The sequence below is a fragment of the Macrotis lagotis genome, chromosome 8 (assembly GCF_037893015.1).
Source record: "Macrotis lagotis isolate mMagLag1 chromosome 8, bilby.v1.9.chrom.fasta, whole genome shotgun sequence".
NCBI classification, from domain to species: Eukaryota; Metazoa; Chordata; class Mammalia; order Peramelemorphia; family Peramelidae; genus Macrotis; species Macrotis lagotis.
The window spans coordinates 180,174,639-180,194,571 of record NC_133665.1 but is presented as its reverse complement, the minus strand read 5'-3'; the positions used below and the strand labels follow the sequence as shown (position 1 = coordinate 180,194,571).

General features: G+C 47.4%; 1 protein-coding gene across 4 annotated transcripts in view; it reads left to right on the top strand.

The window, feature by feature from the left end:
* Positions 1-19,463, top strand: part of AVL9 (AVL9 cell migration associated) — a 63,629-nt gene extending 44,166 nt beyond the window's left edge. For 2 of the 4 annotated variants that reach the window (XM_074198953.1, XM_074198952.1), the window contains 8 exons: positions 793-862; positions 1,155-1,693; positions 9,861-9,995; positions 10,736-10,955; positions 12,298-12,415; positions 12,983-13,036; positions 13,480-13,568; positions 15,054-19,463. In XM_074198953.1, coding sequence (XP_074055054.1) covers positions 793-862; positions 1,155-1,693; positions 9,861-9,995; positions 10,736-10,955; positions 12,298-12,415; positions 12,983-13,036; positions 13,480-13,568; positions 15,054-15,169 — 1,341 coding nt within the window. In that variant the 3' untranslated portion in view covers positions 15,170-19,463. The remainder of the gene's footprint in view (positions 1-792; positions 863-1,154; positions 1,694-9,860; positions 9,996-10,735; positions 10,956-12,297; positions 12,416-12,982; positions 13,037-13,479; positions 13,569-15,053) is intronic. The other 2 variants (XR_012471049.1, XM_074198954.1) reach the window with 2 other exon arrangements.
* Positions 19,464-19,933: the final 470 nt, after the last annotated feature.

The window sequence follows — 19,933 nt, the reverse complement described above, 5'->3', positions numbered from 1 at the left end:
CCGAGACATACCATCTTAGCAAAGAGTGGCTATCAGCTCTGGAGCTAAGCAAAGAGTTGCTTGAATGGTGGAGATGCCAAAAGATCCAGTGGAGCCTCCAAGATTCAAAAGTGATAAGAAAATTGATACAAGACCATTGGGATGGAGACAGAGTAGGGATTGTGTGTGTGTGTGTGTGTGTGTGTGTGTGTGTGTGTGTACACGTGCCCCTGTGTATGTGTATGTGTGTAGTAAAGTCAGTTCAATGATGATTCTTTGCATCTTTCTGACCATATGATATCCATTTACTCTTCTGAACATAAGAGAATAATACCCTTTGGGGGATGGTCTAGTAACACAGCAGCATGACAAATGTGGCAACTCATATGTGATGTGGTTCTGCAGACAAAGGAGAGTATGACTTGGTTTCTTTCAGTCCCATCATAAACACAAGTGTCCATTGAGGGTGATGGTACTGGGCTTTGGCCATGCCACCCTCCAAGATCAACTGGGCACCTCTGCCCATCAGACCAGTGCAAGAACTGACCAGTTTTCCCAAGCTCTCTGCAGCTGGAAAACATCTTCCCTCAAGGGAGTCTAAGCTGCAAAGCCACCCTGTCCCCTGGACTGCCTCTCCAAGGGACACTATTTAATGAGAAAATAGAAAAGAAACTAGGTCAGCAGAGCCAATTGGCTGCTTTGTTTTGGTTTCTGTTTCTTCCATAGCTCATTTCTCATTAGCCAGCTTTGTCTTAAGTTTGTTTTCTAATTGAATCCTTGTTTCTAATTTAAGCAATTGTGAATCCATTTCAGGTTCTGTTTTATATTTCTCCAGTGAATAGATTGGTGGGTGCGCTCATGACTGTGTTATCCCTTTTTCCAGGTAAGAGAAAAGTTCTATTTTTTTTTTTACTAAACTTCTTCTAAAACTAAGGCTTTTATCATATTAGTATTGAAAAAAACGCATTGGCTAAATTGTTTATTTTTTGTCATTTTAATATGACATTTATTTCCCTTTCGAGATTATTTCTATTTTCAAACTGAATTTTTTTCTACATCTTTGTTTTTGAAAGTTGGCAGTGTTCACAGTGAGAGTTGATTGGGCCTTCACATTTCCTCTTGTCTTTCCCATGTCTTTTTTGAACCCCACTTGTTTGGTCACTTGTCCACTGCAGGCATGATCGAACATGGCCTCCGGGACTGCTCCCAGTACAGGCCCCGGAAGAGCCTCTCTGAGGATGCTGGGCTTCATCATGACACTCCTCCTGCCAATGACTGTGTCTCTGGATCCGCTTCTGACATTTCAAGTACAAATTCAGCAATGTGCAAGAAAAAAGTGTCTGGGAACCACAGAGGGGATGCTGCCCCAAAGGCAGATGGGATTCTGTCCCAAACCACCGAAGAGGTCAGCAACACACAAGCAGCCAATGGCCCTGGACAGCCTGGTAGACATCCTGTGCACCCGACCCCCGAGATGTCAGAAAATGAATGGGGTACCCTGGACCCTGGCATCTTGGACGGCACTAGCGGGAAAGAAAAGGAGCAGGTGGAACCTAAACAGATAAATTTCCTTCCCAGGGACCATTGTCCCTCAGAGAGCCCTCCCATTACTGTACAGCCTCAAGCTAACTTGGGGCAGACGGTGTTCGTTCCAGGACTCATCTCTGGTTTGGAAGAGGACCAATATGGCATGCCCTTGGCCATCTTCACCAAGGTAAGGTTCCTAAAGTTCACAATCTAGTCCCTTGAGAAATACCACAAATGAGCTTTTTCTGGTCTGAGAGCACCTTCAGCTAGGCAAGTATGACCTCAACTCTTTTTATTTCATCTTTATGTGCCTTCACCATTATGTGAAAATCATAGCCTGTTCTGTAGAAGGTGGTGATAACTGGTCTGGTGCCCATAGCCAGAACTCATAGCTGTGACCAACAGACCAAGAGCTCTTGAGACTCCAAAGAGATTAGGAATTCAGACATGAAGGTGACAAGAGGCATCCAGGCTTTGATTTCCTGGATAAATGAAGGGGCTTGGTGGCTGGAGACTTAATTGACTGGGGGCCCTGGGCAAGCAGCTCAGTCTTTCCCAGAATCAGTTTCCTCATCTGCTCCTTCTGCCCAGCACTGTTGGGAGGAGCCTAGTGGAGCCTCAGGCCAGGCAGCAAGTATCGGACTTCACCCACCTTCACCCTCCACATGTACTGAGGTCCGTAGCATTAGCCTTGTGTGGTCAGCCCCTGAGCACACTCCGCCTTCTCCATTTTGTGAGGGCTGCTGGGAAGCTGGGCCCCCATGAAGGTGCCAGCTATAGTCAGGTGGCCTCTCAGGGGCTGCGCCAGGGGCTCCAAGCCTTGGAACAGACTCTGAAGACACGCCAGCTTGCTGAGCGCTTACTAGATTGGTGACTTACTAGGTTGGTGACTTACCTGAATACCCCCAAGTTGAAGCTCTCCAGTCCATGTTGGATAAGAATGGTTCTGAGAAATTCCCTTGTGTCCATCTTGCTCATTTATCATGACTCTCCACTGTACATTGCAAAATGTGAAGTTGAGCTTAGGGCAAGAAGAAGGGAGGGGTCCCTGACCTTGGCACCCTGGGTCTCTTCCCTCTCACTCCCTGGATGCTCTTCTGTCTGGTTCATTCCAGCCAGGCCAGTAAGGAAATTCTTTCCCAAGTAAATGGCCCTTGGAAACCCACTTTGGGGTTTACACTCTACAAAATCGCTTTGTTGAGTATTTCCCAATACTCAGGCTGGTGCTCTGTGCTGAATAATGGTCTGGGACAGTTGGTGGTCTAGGGGAGAGGAGACCGCAGGAGCCTGGGAGACAGGACCTTGGGAGGTTTCACCTTGGCTGGGAGTGGCCTCCAGGCAGCTGCCCCAAAATAGTCTTGCCCAGGGAGTGGATGGGCTTTCCGTGAACACCGTAACATAGAGTAGCCCTTGGAGAGCCCAGCTCAGAACCCAGCAGTTTGTCCCATGGAGCTGCTTCTTTTGGTTTGGGCCAGGCTTAAGCAGCTGATTTAATTTTGGTTAATCTCTCTGCATCCTTGCTCCACAACCATCCAACCATTTCCTTAGAAATTTTAGAATCTACATTATCGTTTTTGCTATTTTAATTCCTTCTATAGAAACATTATAGTCTACTGGCTTTTCATTTTTAATTAATAAGCATTAATTGATTACCTACTGTGTATGACGTGGGGTTGGGGGATGTGCTGAGAAGTCTGCTTACTCTTTAAAAAATAAAAATCATAATGAAGGCTGTTTTTACAACAAGAGTATCCATCATAAAAGCTTTTCCCAATCAAAAATGCCACCATCCAAATGGAAGTTAACTTTATACTTGATGGAGTATAAGACAGATTCTTGGCCCCAAAAGTGAGACAGGGCTTCAACTCTTCAGCCCTTTGAGAAAACAGAGCCCTCATGCTTTCAGCAGCATTGCCTCCTTAGGAATTGAACCAGCCTGGGACCCTTGCCTATCATCTCTGTCCTAGGGAGGCCGAGCCACCATGGACATGGGGTCACCAGGTTCTAGACCAAGTGTTGCTCCATGTCACAAGCCCCTTTGGACCACAGGCCCCCCAACTGGGCCCCATCTAATCTTTGTCATCAGTCAGGAAGACCCTACTGTGTGCCTGAGTGGTCAGGACATCCTCACCTTGTGGAAGAAAGATGGAAAAGGAGACAGTCAAGTGCTGATCTCCATGAGAATGCCCGGTGGTCAGTAAGAGGATGGCCAGCCTCCAGGACCTAAGAGGACCAAGGGACCCATACTGAGAAGGAGTGGAGGGGGAGTCTCAAAGAGACCCTGAAGAGCAAGGAGAGAAGGGAAGCCAAGCCAGGAGAGGATTGTTTTCTGGGAGAGCTATGGGTGGTAGAAGAGGCTGGTGACTGGCAGGACCTGGGGTGGGGGGTGCATGACTGTGGTGACTGGGGAGCAGGGCGTGCTCTTAGGCAGGCAGGGATTTTGGATCCCAGGAACAGGCATGGACAGAGTTCTGCCAGAAGCAGTCTTTGGCCATGGGCAGGAAGAGTCTGGTCTGATCCTGCAGCCTTGGGGCCCCTCCACAGTGGGAGGAGCCAGTGGGTCAGCCTGTTGTTCTACCTGCCCACCCATGCCCCAGGCTTCAAGAACTTGACCTGTACATTTTTGATGAGAGGGAACAGAAGATCCATTTTGCTTCAGATAACTAAAATTGAGAAAGATAAAAAGCCTTTCTAAGCAAAGATATCAGCAGGTGCAATTCAGCCACAGCTATTAAATTCAGATAAAGCCACCTACATTTATTGGACATGTGCTATATGTCTGACCTTGTGGCTAGGGGTAGTTAAATGTCCTGGGCCCTGGTGATTCAGAAGGATAAACAGCCAACTCTGTGCACTGAGGCCCTCCTCCAAGACAGGTATCCAAGAGGACTAGCCATGTACAAAGCACTGCACAAACATTAGAAAGCCTGGGGGTCCAGGAGGCAGCCAGTGCCAGTGGAGGAGGCGTCAGACATGGAGATGGTGAAGGAACGAGTCGTCACAGGGTGGCCCTCTGCCTTCCAGCATCTTCCATTTGACTGGAGGAGACCGCCTGGATGGATGTGGAAGCTGGAGTCCTGGGGACGGAGAGCTGACCCAGCACAGGGAGTCCTGAGCAAGAGATAGGGTGGGGGTATGTGGGGAGAAGGCTGTGTGGGGTGGGAAGCCTACTTTAAGTGGGGTTCATCAGAAGTCACTTTTTAACCATTAAAATGAAGGATTTTTCTAAATTAGATGTTGAAAAGGAAAACTTCTGGTGGTATTACAGTGGGACCATGCCCACAAAAATAACTAGAAGCTGCCCAGGCTAAGCCCTGCCCATGTTGTTCTTTTGAACTGGCTGCAAGTATTCAGACAAATGCTTGCTCTAACATAGTGTCTTTCAGGATAGCCCAGCCTTCAGCATGCGCCGCTAGGGCAAAACCAAGAGCATCCCTTTGGTGTCTTCGGGGATGTCTGAGACGACCTCGACAGTCTGCCTCCAAAGGCCATGGCCTTGAGTGGGGAGCTCCTGGGGTTCTCATGACCCACATTCCCAAGAGGAATTTGTCCAGCTTGTTGGCCTACAGTAAGGGTCCTCGAGGACTCTTCTTCAGAGCTTGGATCATCCCAGCAGCTCCCTGGCCACCCTCTGGTTTCTGAGTTAATAAGATCCATACAAATGCTGACTCCTATTAATCCTGTGTATAAACTCCATGAAGACCCTCAGCCATGAGTGCAAGGTCACCGGGACAGGGCCTTCGACCAGGAGAGGGCCCGGGTCCATGCCACCACCTCCTGCTCTAGTCCTCAGTGTTTACATCACTGTGGTCATTCATTCTCTGTTCCATAGTTGACAGGCTCCTTGTGTGAGCAAGGTTCCTCAGGGCAGAGCCCAGGGCCTGCCCGAGGTCAGACTCCCACCAGAAGCCTGAACAGGCCAGAAGGTTAGGAAGTGGGGAGAGAGCCCCAAGCTTATTTGGGGCAGGCCAATGGTCCACAGTCCAGAGAGACCAAACCATTTATCTGAATTGCACTTTCTTCATCTGCAAAATTGATTGGTAATATTGTGGGCTCCCTCTGCCCCCGAGGAGGGTGGGCATATCTGTCAGGAGACTCCCAGATCTTCAGGCTCCCATCATCAACTGTTTGGACAGACTGGAGGGGATGCACATTCATGCAACACTGCAAACTGAACTCACCAACATCTTCCTCCTGTGGAGGGCATCCTGTCCAGACCCTGACATCTGTGGCCTTGGAGTCAGCCCCAACTCTCACTTGCCCTTCCTCCTTGCCTCTAGTCAGTTGCCAGTCTTCAGCACCTCTTACCCCACAGACCACAGCCTTAATTCAAAGCCCCCCACCTCCTGCCTCAAGTCTCCCCTTCACATACGTGCCAAGAGGCACATGTCCCACTGAACCACTCCCACATTGACCTTGAGCAGTTCCTGGGACTTTTACCACCCATTCCTTTGTTTGGCAGCTAACTCAGCCCTTCCTTGTTCCCTCCCAGCCTGCTCTCTGGAGGACAGCCACACTGGACCTTCATCTCCTGCCTCCCATCCCCTCCCTTTGCCCCTGCTCTGCCCACTAGGGCTTGCTTCCTCCTTTTTTCCCCCTCCACCTTTAGAATCCTCCTTTTCCTTCAATTCAACTCAAACCCAGTTGCATGCTGTCTGTGTTAGAAAGGGAGCTCCTCAAAGGTGGGGACAGCACCATTTGTGTCTTTGTCGGGATACATCGCCATTGATAGGAATGGCGTGAGAAGCTGGGCTAACCACGATCATCCTTACCAGAATTCACCTTAGGTGTGGGCATCTCTCTATGTTCGAGTTTCAAAAGAAGAGTATCCCAGAGGAAAAAGGAGGAGAGCAGGTATGACCTTGGGCATGAGAGCATCCAGAAGGACCTCCCGGCTGCTGGCCCTGATATACCTGGTGATAGAGCAATGCCTCACTTAGAAGTTGACTGCAGTTTCATGTCTTTTTAAGATCAGCTAAACTTATCTACTTTTCAGTTGGTTGCAAAACAAAAAGCTATTTTCAGATATATTTTTAAAAGCTACTACTACTATTTTTGAAACGGATGGAGCCCTTAACTAACTTCTATTTCTAACAAAATCGTTTCAGAAAAAGAATTTATGGGAGACTAAAAGTAATCTAAATGGTCTTTTAATGACTATGGGTTGAACACAGATCCCTTGTAATAATTGACACCTCCAAGGACGCCTTCTTCCAGATCATCCAGTCAAGGCCCCAGACAATATAGGCAGTTGTATCTGACGGAGGAACCCAGCTGCCCCAGGTTTACAACCTAAGCCAAGGGAGTGTTGAGGGTGAGAATGAAAAGGGAGAGCCAGACCTTGTTTAATTATCATTCATATAATGTGTAACTTCAGCTTGGTCCCATTATCACAAAGAGCAAGTATCTAGCTTCCTATACCTTTACCTTTGCCTTTGTCTTTTGGAGACCCGACCTTTCCAGCTGAGGGTTAGCAGTCTTTCTACTCTTTCATTTTTAATTAATAGCTAGAGGAGCATTCCATTTCCTGTGGCTAGCCAAAGCTGGATTTCTTTAACCCAAGATTTGATTGCTGGAATTTGACTAACAGTGGGCCGGGTATTGAAGAATCTATGGGCCTTGTTCTCATTCAGAAGCTCAAGCTCAAGCGGACTTTCCCTTAGCCAGAACCAAGATTAATCAGGTTAGCTTAATCCTCCTGGAATATGCAAGAAGAGAAGAGGATGAAAGGAGAGCTGAGGAAGACAGAGTTGGGTGGAGGGCAGATTTTTCCTGTCAATTGATCTCAATAAGAAGCCTCCTGGTCCATGGAAGAGGAGATAAGAGACTCATTAATTAGAAACAGAAGGGCAAGGTTTTACCTTAGAATTTAAAATACATGACTGTTTCAAGTAATGAGAAGTTTACAGCTGAACTCTAAAATGTAATTTGATTGTGTCTCAATATCCAAAAAGATGTCACCTTCCTGCTTGGGAAACTCCAGTAACTCCCAGTGATAGCAGTGGGATCTAATCCAGGGGTCTGCTTTCTGTCCCAGACCTCCCCTGCCAGTTTTCTCATACCTGCTCCCACTCCTCTCCCTCCCATACTCTTTGATCCTATAGCTTGGTTCTCACTCTTCTCAGGGGCTGCCTGCACACCCCCAATGATCTTGGAACTCATTTTCACCTCAGCTTCCCCAGCATCTTCCAGTCCCAACTTGTGTGTGGTGTTTGTTAATGTCTTCTTTCCTCCATCAGAGAGAGTGGGCACTCCATGAGGACAGGGACTGTCCTTTGCCTCTTTTTGTTCCCCCAGCAGCATCTGGCATATAGTAGGTGCTTACTAAGTGCTTGATGACTGACTGACAAAAGAGGAAGCCTGGATTCCAGTCCTGCTTCATGCTTGCTTGGCTGTGTGACCCTGGAGAAGTCACTGAACTGTTTTTAGGTCTTCATTTCTTCATGATGACCTCTGAGGTTCCTTTAAATCTAAGAACTTAACATTCCACAGCTTCCAACACACATTAGCTGTGTGACCATGTGCTGATCCCTTATCTTCTGGATGCCTCATTCAGTTGGAGAGGGCACTCGTCCTGTATGTTCACCTGTCTCCAAATCTTAATATCTGGAAAGGCCTTTGACCAAGACTGGTAAAGTGGGCTTGGTAAACCAGAGCTTCCAACCTTTTTTCCAACCTGTGTGAACCTCTTAACATTAAGAAGAAAAAAGCCCAACCTTCCTCCCCCCTCAAAAGATTGTGAGTGAATTCAGGGATGCTTTCAAATAGATTTGTAGTTTATTCATCATAATAGCATCTGCTCTATTGGAAACAGGCCTCTCTGGGTGTGAGTCAGTCTTGATTCTGTTGCTTCTTTCTCTAGCGGAGCCTGTTGTTGAGGACTGGGACTGACTCGCAACCCCCAGAGAAGGGAAGGCCAGAAGGAACCATGCCCCTTCCTCCTTAGATCTGACCCTACCCCCAGTGCCATCAGGCTATAGAGTCTGTTGAAGTGCAGTAACAAACAGTATCTGGAGTAGAAGGGTCCTTTGCAAAGTCTCTCCAAAGTGGCCAAATCCAGTGTCCTTCTGGATGGACTTCTCAGCAGCCTCTGACACAATGGATCCTCCTTCTCTGTTGGCTACTCTCTCCTGGTGCTCCCATCTGACTCTTCCCTCTTCATCAACTTTGATGTATTTACCACTAACTTTGGATGTCTCTCTGGGCCTTATCGCTCTAGACCACTTCACCTGGTGAGCTCCATGGATTCAACTTTTGTCTTTTTCTCAGATCTGCCCCTCCCACCCTGACATCACTATGGACCTCAAATCCCTCATCTGCAGTGTTTCAGACATCTCTAGCCAGATGACCAGTGGACATCTCTAACTGATCACATCCAAAATGGAACTCACTCTTTCCCCCTAAACCATCCCCTTCCCTATTCCTGTAGAGGCCAACACCATCCTCCAGTCTCTCAGATTCACCACCTGGGAGTCATCCAAGATTCCTCACTACCACCCCTCTGACCACATATCTGAGTTGTTGTCAAAGTCTACATCCCTCAGATATTGTCTCTCCTTTGATTCTGCCACCCCCGGTACAAACCCTCATGACCTCCTTCCTGAACCATTGTTGTAGCCGATGGTAGGTTTGGCTGCCACATAATGCCCCTAGTCAATAAACACTAAACTGGCTCCCAGTCACATCTAAATATCAAATGCTTGTCTTGACATTCAGAGCCCTACATAATCTAACCCTCTCCCTCCTTCCAGCCTTGCCACATCTTCCCAACATATACTCCCTCCTGGCTCCAGACCTGGAACATTGTCCCTCTTTTCTATCTTCTTGACTTCCTTCAAGTCCCCAAATCCCACTTTCTGTAATAAACCTTTCTCAGCCCCTTTAATTTAGCCATAGGCTCTATCTCTGACCTTCTTTGGTATTCAGTGTCTGACAGACAGGTGATATGTACTATTTGTTATTAACTGGCTGGCTGTCCCAGATCCATTCTTGTAGCTCATCCCCTGAAAGGGGCCCATTAGAAAACAGCCTCAATTCAGTCACCAATATCCCCAGAGAGTGGCCACCTGCAGGACTTTTAAAATTGGCCCTGGTTTCTTTGATTTTCACACCTCCTACGTTTCTCAGTGGAATCTAGTAGAAGCATCATATTGGAAGAGTCTCATATATTTGTAGCCCCCGACCCCTGCCAGAGAGGAGGAAGTTGAGCCTTGAGGTGGCTCCTGAAGGAGCCTTTCATGGCTTCCAGGTGGCTTCCTCAGGGCTCCGTTCCAGCTGCTGAGTGATGAAGGAGGGAGATGCTCCCTCTCTTCATTCCTTCAAGTTGGCCTTGTCCTGTTTCTTTTCCTGCCCAGGGCTATCTCTGTTTGCCATACATGGCACTACAGCAGCATCACCTTCTCTCTGATGTGACCGTGCGAGGATTTGTGGCTGGGGCAACCAACATTCTTTTTCGGCAACAGAAACACCTCAGTGATGCCATCGTGGAAGTATGTATGCCTTGAGTGTGGGGAGCAGAACAAAGAAATGGGGGTTGCATGGGCAGAAGACAAATGTCCTTGTGACTCAGAAGCCATGGAAATAAAGATGATCACTTCCTTTCTTGCTTCTACCTTTTTAAACCATGTGTGTTTTTAACTAGAAATGATCTTTGCCAAAACCAAGTTTTTCAAAATTAGACAAGCAAGAAAGTAATATTCATGTTTATTGTGTGTTACCTCAATGATAAGCTGTAACTCATTGGTTATGTGGAAATAATTGTGGGTAGGTTTTTGGGGGGCCACTATAAGATAGGCAGTTTGGGGGTTCAGTAAAAATTAGGGTGAGTTTAGAAGTTAGAGAATTTTTTTTACTTTAATGTAGAGATATTGTGAATTTTTATTGAAAGGCTGGCCTTCCTTATTTGGGAGGCAGTGTGCTGCTGGGGGACTTTGGCGTCATAACCCCAAGTTCAATCTCTCTTCACTTAGCACTTGTATGCTCCATAAGCTCTCTGGGCCTCTGGGACCCTACATGAACCTGGGAGCTTTTCCTCACCTTTTCTGGGTCAGGGACCCCTTCTGAGAATCATGTATTTAAGACTCAATTTCAGTTAGACAGCATGAAAACGTGGATGCAGTTTTCTGGGAGTTCATGGATCCCAGAACAAGAACCTCTGTTTTGGATTCTTGTTTCAGTTCTGCAGTGCATGACCTCCCCAAATGATGATGCACATGTATGTACCTCATAGGTGGAAGAAGCGGTCATTCACATCCATGACCCAGAACTGAGGAAGATCCTGAGCCCAACTACAGCGGACCTGAGATTCGCCGATGATTTGGTGAAGCATGTGACCGAAAACAGGGATGACGTGTTCCTGGACGGGACAGGCTGGGAGGGAGGAGACGAGTGGATCCGGGCCCAGTTTGCAGTCTATGTCCATGCTCTGCTTGCCGCCTCCCTGCAGGCAGGTAAGGATCCAGCAGGCCAGAGGGCCTGTGTTGGAGGCCCTGGCAGAGAGGACAGAGAGCAAGCCTGCAAAACTGAGCTTGAACCTATAAACAAGCCAGGCCCCTCTGATGACTCTGTCTAGTTTGAAATAAAGCCAAGCATAATAAATATTTTTTAAAAATAATAAAAATATTTATTATAATTAAATCATATCAATTATATAGAATTAAACTATATTACATCAAGATATAGGATTACATATAAATGATAAAAATAAAGCAAAAAATGAGGCAAAAATAAAAAAGCCAAAAAAATAAACCATAGTTCAGACATTCCTCTCTGGACAGTGAAGATGTCTTAGCATACGAGAGAGACTGCTTTACATGCCTCTTGGGGAATATTGGAGTTCTCCCAGAGGCTTCCTGGGACATTTCTTGCACCTGAGATGGGTGTCCTCAGCCTTCAGGACTCACCTAGCTCTGCTTCTTGGAGTTTCACTGTATCACTCTTTGAAATTTCTCAAATTTCCCTTCCTAGTTTTCTGTTTTCAGTGGTCTGTATAAATGGGCATGTAGGACTTAGAGCCCAAGACCCTGGATCTGAACCCCAGCTGGAATGCTCAGAATCTTGTGGTGCTGCCAAGTCCTTCCACCTGCAGAAGAGGAAGACATTCTTTTCTCCGAGCTTCTTATTATAGGTTCAATTTTCTTGTTGAGGAAACTGAGGCACAAAAGGTCAGTTGAGTGACATGGGATCAATAATTCTGGCAAAATAAAATATACAGCCTTAGATTCCTGCATGAATTCTTCTCATCTAGCCACATGGCCTCATGAGAAGCCATTGCTTTTTCTTAATAATTAATTGCCTTAACATTTGGGCTGTTGGTGATGGAATTAGATTAAAAGAGGACATTTATCCTAGTGAATGAATTGAAGAAGAGAGACTTCAAACCTTCAGCCACACACTGAAATCTGAGCCACCTCCTCCTGCTTTCAAGGCTATAGCAAGGGACCCACTCCCTTGGTACCTTCAGTAAATGGCAGGCCTTCTGGGCTTCCAGTGAGGGGGGCACTGGACAGCTCCAAAATGGAATTGAAGGTTTAGGCCTGAAGTGCCAATCACCTCCCCTGAACCTTAGCCATGTTGGCTCCTAGGTGGGGGAACCCTGGTTCAACCTCAGGTTCCTGAGGAGTCTTGTCAGGATTAGGAGTCCAGATGGGGTCTGGATCAGAGCTGGGCAGGAGCCCAGCTGTTAACTTTGGAAGGAGAACCTTGGGGGGTGGGGGGGGGGGAGTGGTTCTGGGGTGCCATGCCACCTCCCTGGCTGGAACCTTGAACCTGAACCCGGGGTTTGCTTGGCAGAGAATGAGAAGATGTTATCAGACTATGGGACAACCTTCGTAGCAGCCTGGAAGAATACCCACAATTACAGGGTCTGGAACAGTAACCGACACCCAGCTCTGGCAGAGATCAACCCGAAGTAAGAAGGGTGGGGAACAGAGTCTGAGAAGGGCACTGTTTCACATGGAGGAGTCTGGCCGCTCTGCCCATTTTGTCTCATGAGTTTGCCCCTGCCTCCCAGTGTGATGAAGGCCTCCTTCCCCTGGGCTAAGGGGAAACCCCCAAGCTGGTGCTGAGGGGCAGAGCACCAAGGTCTGTGGCCCCGGAATCCCAAATTCAAATCCAGCCTCAGACCCTTCCCCAGATGAACAAGTCACTTCAGTTCTATTTCCTTCACCCTCCTCAGCAGCAGTGACCTCCCCAGGTAGTTGTAAGGATCCAGCAAGGTATTGATAAAATGAGTTGGCCCATTGATTGGCACACTGGGGGCGATTTAAATTTTCAGGGTCTGGCCCCTGGGCCCCTCCCTACATGAAGCCTTTTCTGGTTCCCCACAACTCTAGTTACACCCCCAGCCCCTCTCTGGGCAGTTGCACTTGCCATTCTCTGCTTGTTAACTGACCAAGCCCAGAAGGCAGGGCCCCAAAGCCTGGCAGCAGAGGCTGAAGAGATGGAGAGGTCAAAATTGTGCCCCCTTGTTTTGCAGCCATCCCTTCCAGGGCCAGTACTCGGTGTCAGACGTGAAGCTGAGATTCTCCCAGTAAGTACCACTCTGGACCATGCTCAGCAGACAATCAGCCAGTCATGTAAATCCTTTGAAAGACTCCAGGGGGGCCTCCAGCTTTAACTGGAGAGACCCAGTGGGCAGTGTTGGGAACTGTTCTCCAGGACTGCTGGGCAAATTCTTCCTGCCTTAGTCCCTCAGGGAATGGGTGAAAACTCATTTTGAAGAAGGAACTTTATCCAACAGATGGGAGGAGAACTGGAGCCACCTTTTAGCTGTGGGCCTGACCAGCCTCCCAGAGACTTACTGTCCACATCTGCAAAAGGGGACTAATAAGCCCCCTGCTCCCAGGTGGGCTTCCTAGGGGGACCATGCTTCCTGTGAGCCTGTTGGGGCTGTATCCTCTCCCTCTGTATGGTTGTAGCAGGTGAGTGATGGCTGTCTGGCAACCCTTACCAGTTCTACCTTCTCCTCTCCAGCTCTGTCCAGAATAGTGAACGTGGCAAAAAGATTGGAAACGCCATGGCCACGACCAGCAGGAATGTTGTGCAAACTGGAAAAGCTGTGGGTAAGGTGCACCACTGGTACAAAAGCCCCAGGTCCCTAAAGTCATTTTCAGTGACAAATTTAGTTTGTCTGTGGCAGGAGCGACCCCAACTCACAGGAAAGAGTGATTGTTGGGCAGGCCCATGCTTCCACAACTCCCCATGTCTTTATTTTTAGAGAAAGGGAAGCTGTTTTGCTTTTACCAGTTAATGTTCATGTTGTTCCCCAAAATCTACCTCCTTTCCTTTATTCAAATTTGTCCTACTTCATCACTGACCCCAGCTCGGTCTCTCTTATTTTTTTTGCAAGGCAGTGGGGTTAAGTGACTTGCCCAAGGCCACACAGCTAGGTAATTATTAAGTGTCTGAGGCTGGATTTGAACTCAGGTCCTCCTGACTCCAGGGCCGGTGCTCTATCCACTGCGCCACCTAGCCACCCACCCCTGGCTCTCTTGAGCCTCATTTTCCTCTTCTGTAAAATGAAGAAGTTGGCTCTCCCCCTCCTCCGCCTTCAATGATTCTCTGTCATGGAGCTTTCCATCACCAGTATGCCCTATACCTGACCATCAGTTTTTCCAGAGAACATCGTGTAAAGTAGGGGCCACTACTTGAGCTGTGATTCCTGGGCCATCCTGTTTGGAACTAGCAATTCAAGCCCTTTGAATCTCCTCCCTCTCCTGAAGGCTCCAGGTTAGAGTCCTGGACTACCCAGAACCCCGAGGATCAGCTCACTCTTGGAGCTGCTGCTGAGCCCGAGCTTCCTCAGTGCCCACCTCCCTTTGTTCCCTGGCGCCCCAGGAGGTCGAGAACAGGCTGTGCTGGCACATGGGCCCGAGCTGAGACGGCTCATTAGGGACCGGCTCCCTGCTTAGAATCAGCCAAATCCAACAGACGGCTTCGTGCCGCAAACCCAGGGACAGTCATTATGTGTCCTGACAGGACGCTTTGTGTCCCAGAGACTGTCAGTCCCTTGTGGAGCTCAACCATTGCTGGGGGAGATTAGACAACAAAGGAAGTAAGGTTCTTAAAAGTCTTTGGCGGAGAAATTAGTTAACCACTTCCTGGTCTTTAGTAGCTTATGAAATGTGGCTATTTTGAAATTGGAAATTATCCTTGTTTTTTTTCATCATTATTATTGATATTAGTCATTTCTAGTCATTTAACAGATGGTATCTTCACCTGCTTTTCTGGAAAATCTGAGGATTTGGATGGGGGAAAATGTCACTTTATTTTTTTTCTAGCCTCTGAATGAAATCTTAAATTTCATTTAGCAGTTCCTCCAAATATTTAAAGACATTATTCTAAGAAGGGGTCCATAGGTTCCACCAGACTACCTGAGGGACCCTTTACCCAAAAGAGTAAGAAGCCCTGATTGACCATCAGCCTGGAAGGGTGGATTCTTCCTTTGTCACTGGTCCCCTCCATCTCTCTGAAGTTTTGACATCCAGGCAACTGGTGAATGCTTTCTCTTCTCACAAAATAAAGACCATTTCCCCCTCCGATTTCAGGCCAGTCTGTTGGAGGAGCTCTCTCCAGTGCAAAGTCAGCCATGTCCTTGTGGCTCTCCACTTTGACGCAGTCAACTACGCAAGGTCTCACCGACCCCAGAGAAGGGAAACACTGAGAGCAGTGGCCAGGGTCTGCTGGGAGGTCGGAGCTTTCTGCTGCCTTTGAGTCCCTGGGTTCGTCCCCAGGGGAACCAAGGTGCTGGACTGTTGATTGATGGCCAAATAGCGTGAACAGTTACTCTCTGTGTGTTTTTTAAAATAATATACATGAGAGTGAATGAATGTAGCCTAATTCAGAAGTATAAAAGAATGACCATTATGAGGTTGTTATCTAGAATGTTTGTCTAAATTGACTACTTTTACTTAAATCTGAGCCTTTCTAATTCATTCAAACTAGGAAATGGACCATGTGATGGTTTTGATTTTCTGATTTTGTACATTTATTTGTTTATAGAAGTTGTTTATGTAAATTATAGTTATGTTTTACCCTTTGGATAGAAAAAATATAATTTGTTTATTAAAAATAATATTATATATTGATTCCTCTCAAATTGGGCCTATAAATATTACTTGGCCCTTGGCTTTATAAGTTTTAAGCCCTTTACTGTTGAGGTTTTTCCTTATTTTTTCTATTCTAAATTAATTTAAACAGAAGTATAGATTATCATTATATGACAAGGATATAAATTTGTTGTTTTCTACCCACCATGTTCCTTTCTTCCCCCAATTCAGTCACACCTGCCCACTTGCAACTCAAAGATGATATTGGGAAGGTTTTTAAAGTTCATCCTCTTAATCCTTGAAAACTTTTTATCTCACTGGTGCCCTTCCCTGCCTGCTCTTGCCCCCCCCCCCCCCTTCTATTCCTAATTCAGACCCAGACGGTTAGAAAGGCAGGGCTGCATTTGCATAGTCTGAACTCTGTCCATGGTGTTGGAAACCAGTGTTCCTGCAGGCAATGTTTTTAAGATGGCTGCTACTGTGTCTTCCTCAGTTGGTCATGTTCGTGTCTACAGACACACGCATCTGTCTGAACTCTGGACCTTCTCTTCTTCCTTTGCATATATTTTTCCCAGAATTTTTGTTCCTCATACAGGTGCCAGGCCTTCCTCCCTCCCCCCACTGAAAGACATTCTTCCTTTCGGTTTTTCCTCCTTAATGTATTTTTAGAAGAGCAAAAAAAGGTCTTTGTAAACTAGGAAAACCATCTCTGCGAATTTGAATGATGTTGGTGTTGAAGGGAAAGATGCCAGTCTCTCACCGAGGCCAGGTCTGGGCAGAGGCGCAGGTGGTGCCTAAATGCTTTTACATCATAGACTTCTGGAAGGCACCTTCCCCATGTCAGCATTTGAGTAGGACTGAACTAACATGTGTCTTGAGATCATGGCCCTTTCCTAGCTTGTCTTGAAAAGTCATTGGATTTTTCAGTCCCTCAGGAAGAGGTTGTCTTCTGTGGAGCCTGTCTCTTAAGGAGGCTCGACTCTCGTTGTCCTCTGAGACCCACACAGCTGCTGGCGTCCAGACTGGTCTTGTGGTGGCCACCCTGCTTCGTGAATGCTCCCTCAAGACCAGGGAAGAGAATCCAGGGGTGTTGGTGATGAGAAGGGAATGGCAGCATCCCAGCCTCCCTCTTGTCTCCTTCCTGCTGCCCCCTATCCCATTAGGGTGTCTGCTCCCTGTTATCTCTTTTGTAATGGAGCAGCCCACTTTCTTCCTTCAATATGGGCTCTTCAAGCCTTTCCTCTTGGGCCATGTCCCATTGGGAATTTCAGGAGCAGAGTCCACCATTGCTCCTTAAACCCTGCCTGCTCCAGGACCCCAGGCCAGAGGGGAAGGCTTGGGGGCTGCAGCACTTCTGCCAACAGAGCTGCTGTTGTTGGAAGACGATGCAGTCAGAGAGCCAGCTTGCTCTGAGTGGGTATGAGTCTGGGTTATGGTAGGATTTGTTCTCAGAATGTGTATCTCAGAGGAACTTTCTGTTAGTATTTCAGTGAAGCAAAGTTCAGATCTTGTAAGAAAAACCATCATTTAATGGACAACCTGAGCCGCAAAGGAGAGGAGGTGCTGTGCCCAATGTCAACATTAGCTTTGCTTTTGTACAGCTTAGTTCTTTGTCGGACTTCCAGGCACGGTAAGAGAGAAGACTTGGCTCAGAAATAGATACAGGATCTCATGTCTGAGTGAAGAGCTTGCCTAGATCTGTTTCACTCCTAGCCTTAGACGACTAAAAATTCATTCCTTCAGTGGTTCCTGGAGGTCCAGTGGGAGCTGGCACTCCTGGGGGCTCGGGGTCCGACTGGCAGGGGAGGGTCTGCCTGCCCAGAACTCTCCCACCACTCTCTAGCCATCTTTTTGACACTGACAGAACGTCAGGAGGTTTGAGGGTGTTATGTTGAAGACCTGGCCAGAAGTGTGAAGAGATTGTGGATTTTGAGAGCTGGATTTAAAAACTCATCGGTCATGGATCTGCAGGCGGTCCAGATGGGTGAGGTTGGGGTGAGGCAGGTTATGGAGGAAACCCTTGTCATCCCAAGCCAACCCCTCAGTAGCACATGGCTGCATTGATAGGCATTTGGTTGGGAGGGACCATCCAGATGAGTGGAACACCTTCAGAAGGAAGCTGTTCTACACTCAGACTAGAGCTGTTAGAATTTTGTAGAATCCACAATGATTCCCCCTCAAAAAACCATCCTATGAGCATCATGTGTGTAGACCTGCATATTTAGTCTACTGAATAATAAACTCCTCCCCCAAGACCATCCAAGGAGTGATTTGTCAGCCCCTCAGACTAGCTTACATCCTTTTACTTTAAAAATGAATCTTTTTAGACAATAACCATCCTGTAATGATGTGCTTTGAGAGTAAACTGGGCCCAGGATTCTGTGTTTTCATAAGGAAATCAATGTTTATAACTACTCCTATGATATTTATCTCATGTGATTTCAAAGGGGGGGGAGGAAAGAGAGGGGCGGTGTGAGGTTGGAGAATAAGGTTTTTAGAATTCTGAGTTAAAGTATACTGAGAAAAGAAGAGAAGCGAGAAGCGAGGTATTATCAATGAATGATCTGAGAGTTTAACATTTCAAATGAAAAGATCTCATTCTGTAGGAGGAGATGGTGGATTGTCGGTAGAGCACTTGGGGATGGCTTGTATTGAGTAGGACAAGCGATGGGCAAAACCTGGAGCTTTTAGCCAGTTTTTCTTAAATTATTGAGGCTGGTAAACCAACTCTTAATCACTGTAGAGTTTGGAGGCCAAGCCAACTGGCCTCCGAGGCCCAAAGAGACTGAACTTGTTTGGCTTTGGGGTGTAGAAGCTGGTGACATCAGCAGTGAGAAACTGCCAGGGGAGATGGGGAGGGCCCAGGCCTCCTGGCCCCATCAGTGGTTTCTCTCCTTGGCTGTTAAGGTTCCATGGGCCTTAGGGCAAAGGGCCTACCCTTCACCTGCCGCTCTCTGTGGTCCTTGGGAGGGGCACTTGGGTAGACCCCCAGTGTCCACTAGCAGATGTGGCCTTGAAATCCCACCCCATCCTCTGTGTAATATAATGTAGGGATGGGAGTTTTCTTTTTCAAATACTTGTGACATTTGAGATCTTTTCAGTGTCCAAAAGTCTGTAAATATTCATCAAGGACAGTAAAGAGAAATAAAGATCTCATCTTCTCCATTTGCCAGTAGTTGTGTTTTTCAAATTACTCCCTGATAACATCCTGATGTAAATCAAAGGTTCCGCCTCTGGTTGCCCCAAAACAAGACACTGTGCATGCCCAGAAACTTGCATATTTTTTCAAATGTCAATGCATTTGTATTTTGCAGAGCCACTTTGAAACTTAGTGTTATCTTACTGGTGAAGGAAGGGAGACACTATTGAAATCATGTAAATGGGGCACAGTTTACCTGGTCCCTTCCCATTTTTCCTTGCCCACAGATCTCAGGTGTATGGGAGCTTCTCAGAATATTTTTGTACTGCAGGATTGCCCTCCTCCAGTTCACTCCAGTGTGGGGAGGCAAAAAGGTAGCTGAGCCACTCGGAAGCTTCCACGTTTGCAGGGCCGTCTTACAATGCTTTCTTAAAATGCTTCTTTGTGTCTAAGTTTCAGAATCATTTTGTTGAAGGGAAGATGAATTCGTTTAGTGGTCTTTAGATGACTTTCACATTGAAGACGAAAAACATGGCACCATCTCACCAAGGAAGTGAAGTGGCCATGGTGGGTCCACGCCTGGGGGACACAGATCGGGGTCTCCTTTGAGTAGTGAGCTTTATCGTTTGAGCTGCATGAATGGAAAGTGCTGCCATTCCGTACATCATACTGTCTAATTATGCTGAATTGTAAAGCCCTTGCAAGATCTTTCTATTCTTTTAAAAAGAAATAGAGAATAAAATGGCGCTGATCCTGGCCCACCTTCTCCATGACTGACTTTCTTTCCTCTCTCGGGCCGGACCTGCAGTGACTTTCCTTAAGTTGGCCCCGGTTCTGGGGACCAGCAGAGAAGATGCCTAGAGGGGCCCCACAAACTAGGCCTTCATGGTCCACTTCTGGCAAAGGGCTCCCTTGTGTTTCCTGGGCTTCTTGAAAAGCTCCACAAAAGTGGGTAGCAGCCAGATGGGGCCTGGGTGGCGCACTCACCCCAGGACTCAGTCAGCCCCTGATCCTCTGTGAGGGAGCCCGATCTATTCATCCTTCTTAGAGCTGTTGGGACTGTGGGTTTTCATTCTGTTTGGTGTCTTCTGCCCCCCCATTGTAACTGCTGGCATTCCCTCAGGGGCCCCAGGGGCCTTTGCCCCTATCCAGACTGGCTCACTGGGAGCTCCCCCCAGGCTCCTGGCCCCCCCATTCTCCCCTAGTCAGACTGGCTCATTGGGAGGCCCCGAGATGCTGC